At 44.5% G+C, this 6,260-nt stretch overlaps 1 protein-coding gene across 1 annotated transcript; it reads left to right on the plus strand.

Annotated features, from left to right (window-relative positions):
* Positions 1-3,093: 3,093 nt before the first annotated feature.
* On the plus strand, positions 3,094-5,371 carry LOC133046400 (THO complex subunit 5 homolog). The gene is given in 1 exon segment (XM_061129235.1): positions 3,094-5,371. A coding segment is annotated over 1 exon segment (2,073 nt). The 5' UTR covers positions 3,094-3,170; the 3' UTR covers positions 5,244-5,371.
* Positions 5,372-6,260: the final 889 nt, after the last annotated feature.

Consider the following 6,260-nt stretch of genomic DNA (forward strand, 5'->3'; position numbering starts at 1 on the left):
CTTGCGAAATGTGTTTTTCCCTCCCCTTTATCCTTGTATTCTGTATTTTCCACAGGGTATGCCCAAATATGGGCCTCTTTCACCTGAGTTTGTTTAGAACGTGGTTAGTGACAGAGATGTTTAGAATTATTGTCTGGTTCCTTAAAATCACCTGTCTATAGTCTTTGTTTTGAGTGGTGGGTGGTGGTTTTGTCGCTAAGTCATACTGGTGCACTGAAAACAGAGTAGCCCCAGCTTACTGCAGCCAGAGAAAGTCCGCACACAGCAATGAAGACCCAGTGCAGCCAAAAATAAACAAATTAATCAATTTTTTAAAATCTTGCAAAACTTATTTTAAAAAAAACACATAAAACCCCTTTTAAGCACAGAACGAGTCACCATTTACTTGGAGTAAATGCCAAGTCTTGATCACTATAGTCATGGCTTAATATAAAAAACTATCAAGGCTTTGTTTACCATCTTCTAGAAGTCTCCTTCTCTTTCCACCTCAAACAAACAAACAAAAACAACAATTATGTTACCATACATAGCCTATCACATCAAAGAGGAAGAACAAATATGACATTGAAATATTTGTTCAAGATTTGGCTTAAATGGAACTCAGAACCGGGAGCCCTTTTTGCCATTAATATCAAAGGTTTACAGCAAAAAGGGTAAATGATGGTTAAACTGATCAGTGGAGAAAAGAATGATTAAACAGAATGGTATTTAAGCAAAAAGAATATTGTTTCAGAATCAGTTACATGAACTGAAGCTCCCTTGGGTGACATTTTTGGTGTAATGATTTTAAGCTTCCCGTTAAACACTGTGCACTTTGGAGATTCAATTTGCCTGTGGTGTTCAGCTGATAGAAACCCATACTAATGGCCTTTTCAGCTTCTTTTATATTGGTTCCAAAACATGATACTGGATATAGCTGAACTTTTCCAAAGGGTTGGGTCATCAAACCAATTTTCTTTTTAGACGCAGTGAATTCAATTTCCGGGGAAGTTTAGAATAAAATTCACAGACATGACAGGGATTTTTATGTTAAAAGGACAGTAATTGGATTGTTATTCCTTGGAGTATGTAACTCTACACTATCTGGTGAGGGTTGTGTTTAATTCATGATAAAGTCATAGTCCCTTCACTCAAGACATTGGTGTCAGTTGATTTCTGAGAGGAGATAAACACATCCTGTAGGCACATGTGAAGGTTTGGGGCTTTTGAGTCTTAGAAAATGGTTCCTTTTTTAGAAAATTAATTTCTGGCTTTCCTGGGCCTTCGTTGCTTTGTTTGGGCTAGTCTCAGTGAGTGGGGGCTTCTCACTGCGGTGGCTTCTCTTGTGGAGCACAGGTTCTCAGCCTTTGGGCTTCAGTAGTTGCAGCACTTGGACTTCAGTAGTTGCGTCTCTTGGGCTCCAGAGCACAGGCTCAGCAGCTGCCATGCACAGGCTTAGCTGCTCCATGGCATGTGGGGTCTTTCTGGATCAAGGATTGAGCCTGTGTCCCCTGCATTAGCAGGTAGATTCTTACCCACTGCACCATCAGGGAAGTCCGGAAGAGGGTTCTTGATTTGTGCTGATGTGTTTTGGTCAAAAATAGTGAGGGAATCTAAATTTACATTAAAGCTATCCCTTTCAAGAATTTTGAGAAGTCATCCAAAATAAGTTACATTATTTTAATGATTTTACACCAAAAGAATTTCACTGCCAAACTCCTAGGCAATTTGAGAAACTGCTTTATCAAACTTTGTTTTCCGTCTTGGGTAAAGATGATTGTGTTATTTTTTTTTTTTTTTAATTTTATCGAAATTATTTTTTATTGGACCTAATTGACTTACAGTGTTAGCTTCAGGTGTACAGCAAAGTGATTCAGTTATACGTGTACATGTATCTGTTTTTCAAGTTCTTTTCTCATTTAGGTTATTACAGAATATTTGAGCAGAGTTCCCTTCGCTATATAGTAGTTCCTTCAGTTCAGTTCAGTCACTCAGTTGTGTCTGACTCTTTGCGAACCCATGGACTGTAGCACGCCAGGCCTCCCTGTCCATCAGCAACTCCCAGAGTTTACTCAAAACCATGTCCATTGAGTCAGTGATGCCTTCCAACTGTCTCATCCTCTGTCATCCCCTTCTCCTCCCACCTTCAATCTTTCCCAGCATTAGGGTCTTTTCAAATGAGTCAGCTCTTCGCATCAGGTGGCCAAAGTTTTGAAATTTCAGATTCAGCATCAGTCCTTCCAATGAATATTCAGGACTGATCCTTATTGGTTATCTATTTGTTCTTTTTTTTTTTTTATTATTATTATTTTTTTTTTCCAGTGGGTTTTGTCATACATTGATATGAATCAGCCATGGATTTACATGTATTCCCAATCCCGATCCCCCCTCCCACCTCCCTCTCCACCCGATTCCTCTGGGTCTTCCCAGTGCACCAGGCCGGAGCACTTGTCTCATGCATCCCACCTGGGCTGGTGATCTGTTTCACCATAGATAGTATACATGCTGTTCTTTTGAAATATCCCACCCTCACATTCTCCCACAAAGTTCAAAAGTCTGTTCTGTATTTCTGTGTCTCTTTTTCTGTTTTGCATATAGGGTTATCGTTATCACCTTTCTAAATTCCATATATATGTGTTAGATTGTGTTATTTTTTAAAATTGAAGACTGTCCATCTTGAAATATCTCACAACTCTGAACATCAGAAAAATTCCTTTTGCTTTACTGCTTGATTTAGAACATATATAGTGAAGGAGATATGTCCTGCCACTCACAGGCTAAATACTAGGATACGTACATGAAACTCATATTTGGCTCATGGGGTATATCTCTGGAACAAAGATGTACTTCTTCTTTTTAAAAAAATAAATGCAATAAAAGGTTTAGATAGTCCAGGCCAAATAAGAGGTAGATAGGATTTAAAAATAGCTCCTGACAGTGCTGGGTACTCAGTGGGAGATAATTTTGATTGATGGTAACTATCCTTTGCTAGAACCTATGTAGTAAAAGAAATCTTTACGAAAATACTTGAAATTTAAACTAAAAGCTACATGGTAGAGATATCTGTGATTACTATTCTTAAAGAACACTTGTAGCCACAGAGTCCCCGACGCCGGAAGTGGCACGCTCTCCGGGACGCTTCTGGGTGCCGTGTGGTCTCTGCTGTTCTCTCCTGACTTTACCAAACAACGATGTCATCAGAATCAAGCAAAAAACGAAAGCCCAAAGTGATCCGAAGTGATGGAGCACCAGCTGAAGGGAAGCGTACTCGTTCTGACACTGAGCAGGCCTGATCCTTGCCTCCACAGGAAGGTAAATACTACAGTGAGGAGGCTGAGGTGGACCTTCGGGACCCTGGCAGAGACTATGAGCTGTACAAGTACACGTGCCAGGAGCTGCAGAGGCTCATGGCCGAGATTCAGGACCTGAAGAGCAGGGGCGGCAAGGACGCGGCGGTTGAGATAGAAGATCGGAGGATCCAGAGCTGTGTGCATTTTATGACTCTGAAGAAGCTTAACCGATTAGCCCACATCAGGTTGAAGAAAAGAAGAGATCAGACCCATGAGGCCAAGCAGAAAGTGGACGCCTATCACCTGCAGCTCCAGAACCTGTTGTATGAGGTGATGCACCTGCAGAAGGAGATCACCAAGTGTCTGGAGTTTAAGTCAAAGCACGAAGAAATCGATCTGGTCAGCTTAGAGGAGTTTTATAAGGAGGCTCCTCCAGATATCAGCAAGGCGGAAGTCACCATGGGAGACCCTCACCAGCAAACCCTTGCACGCCTGGACTGGGAGCTGGAGCAGCGGAAAAGGCTGGCGGAGAAGTACCGAGAGTGCGTGTCCAACAAGGAGAAGATCCTCAAGGAGATTGAGGTTAAGAAGGAGTACCTGAGCAGCCTCCAGCCTCGTCTCAACAGCATCATGCAGGCTTCCCTCCCGGTGCAGGAGTACCTGTTCATGCCCTTTGACCAGGCTCACAAGCAGTACGAGACAGCCAGACACCTGCCGCCTCCCCTCTATGTGCTCTTTGTCCAAGCCACTGCGTACGGGCAGGCCTGTGATAAGACGTTGTCTGTGGCGATCGAAGGCAGCGTGGATGAGGCCAAGGCTCTCTTCAAGCCTCCCGAGGACTCCCAGGACGATGAGAGCGACTCGGACGCCGAGGAGAAGCAGACCACGAAACGCCGGCGACCCACACTGGGAGTTCAGCTAGATGACAAGCGCAAGGAAATGCTGAAGAGGCACCCGCTGTCTGTTCTGCTGGACCTGAAGTGCAAAGATGACAGTGTGCTGCACCTGACTTTCTACTACCTCATGAACCTCAACATCATGACGGTGAAAGCCAAAGTGACCACCGCTACGGAGCTGATCACCCCCATCAGTGCGGGTGACTTGCTGTCTCCTGACTCAGTCCTGAGCTGCTTGTACCCTGGGGATCATGGAAAGAAAACTCCAAATCCAGCCAATCAGTATCAGTTCGATAAAGTTGGCATCCTGACTTTGAGGGACTACGTACTTGACCTCGGTCACCCCTACTTGTGGGTGCAGAAGCTGGGTGGCCTCCACTTCCCCAAAGAGCAGCCCCAGCACACTGTGATCGCAGACCACTCGCTGAGCGCCAGTCACATGGAGACCACCATGAACCTGCTGAAGACCAGGGTGCAGTCCCGCCTCGCCCTCCACAAGCAGTTTGCCTCCCTGGAACACGGCATTGTGCCGGTTACCAGCGACTGCCACTACCTCTTCCCTGCAAAGGTTGTCTCTCGCCTGGTGAAGTGGGTGACGATTGCCCATGAGGATTACACGGAGCTGCATTTCACCAAAGACATCGTGGAGGCGGGACTGGCTGGGGACACCAATCTCTACTACATGGCACTCGTGGAGAGGGGCACAGCTAAGCTCCAGGCTGCCGTAGTGCTGAACCCCGGCTACTCCTCCATCCCACCCATTGTCCAACTCTGTCTGAACTGGAAAGGGGAGAAAACCAACAACAACGATGACAGTATTCGGGCCATGGAGAGCGAGGTCAACGTGTGCTACAAGGAGCTGTGCGGCCCGCGGCCTGGCCACCAGCTTCTGACCAACCAGCTGCAGCGCCTGTGCGTGCTGCTGGACGTCTACCTGGAGACAGAGAGCCATGACGACAGCGTGGAGGGGCCCAAGGAGTTTCCCCAGGAGAAGATGTGTCTGCGGCTTTTCAGGGGTCCCAGCAGGATGAAGCCGTTTAAATATAACCACCCTCAAGGATTCTTCAGCCACCGTTGACGTCGCGCTCAGCCTGTTTCCCCACAGACCCTAAGTGCTGCGCCTCTGCTTCCGGCTCGGGCGCACACGTGGCTCTTGATAGTCTCCCAGGACAGGTTTTCTATTTCTAGCCTATTAAAATGTCACCTGACCAAAAAAAAAAAAAAAAAAAAAGAACACTTGTGATTTCATTTTAAATTCTGCTTGTAAAGGCCTAGAATTCACTATTGTTATTATTCAAAACCCAACATTAAGTTTGAAAATCTAAAAAGCCTAAGAATTTTTAAGCTGGGTAAAGAGAGATTTCATACAATATTTAATGGCTACAGCTCCAGAGAAAAAAATGTGATAGAGGAAGAGTGAGAGAGAAGACTAAAAATGTGATTTGAGGCATATTGCAAGAGTTGGTTTAATGCTAAGCTCTGCAGTACAAACTCATTCTTATGTACCAAGGGTAGCCATCAAAGATTTGCAATGAGCAAAAGAGGAATGGGATGGGAACAGTATTTTAGGAAGATAAATCTGGCCTTCAGAGACCTGAAATCATTAGTTTCAGTGCTAGGTTTAATTTAGGCATGGAAAGCAATTGACCTACTATGCATTACAAATCCAAGTTGCTGTATCATCTCTTCCAGCCCTTTAGGGATCCTTACTATTTCCAAATATGCAGAATTCATTCCCATGCTAGCATCCATTTCTTGACATTTATTCCTTGGAACACATTATTGTTTTATTTGCAAATTTGTCCATATCTTTAGCTTTGTTTAAGCCTCACTTGGCATGATGGCAGCCACGAAATTAAAAGACGCTTGCTCCTTGGAAGGAAAGTTATGACCAACCTAGACAGCATATTTAAAAGCAGAGACATTACTTTGCCAATAAAGGTCCATCTAGTCAAAGCCATGTTTTTTTCCAGTAGTCATGTATGGATGTGAGAGTTGGGCTGTAAAGACAGCTGAGCGCCAAAGAATTGATACTTTTAAACTGTGGTGTTGGAGAAGACTCTTGAGAGTCCCTTGGACAGAAAGGAGATCCAAC

Source organism: Dama dama, chromosome 3, assembly GCF_033118175.1.
Source record: "Dama dama isolate Ldn47 chromosome 3, ASM3311817v1, whole genome shotgun sequence".
In the NCBI taxonomy this organism is placed as follows: Eukaryota; Metazoa; Chordata; class Mammalia; order Artiodactyla; family Cervidae; genus Dama; species Dama dama.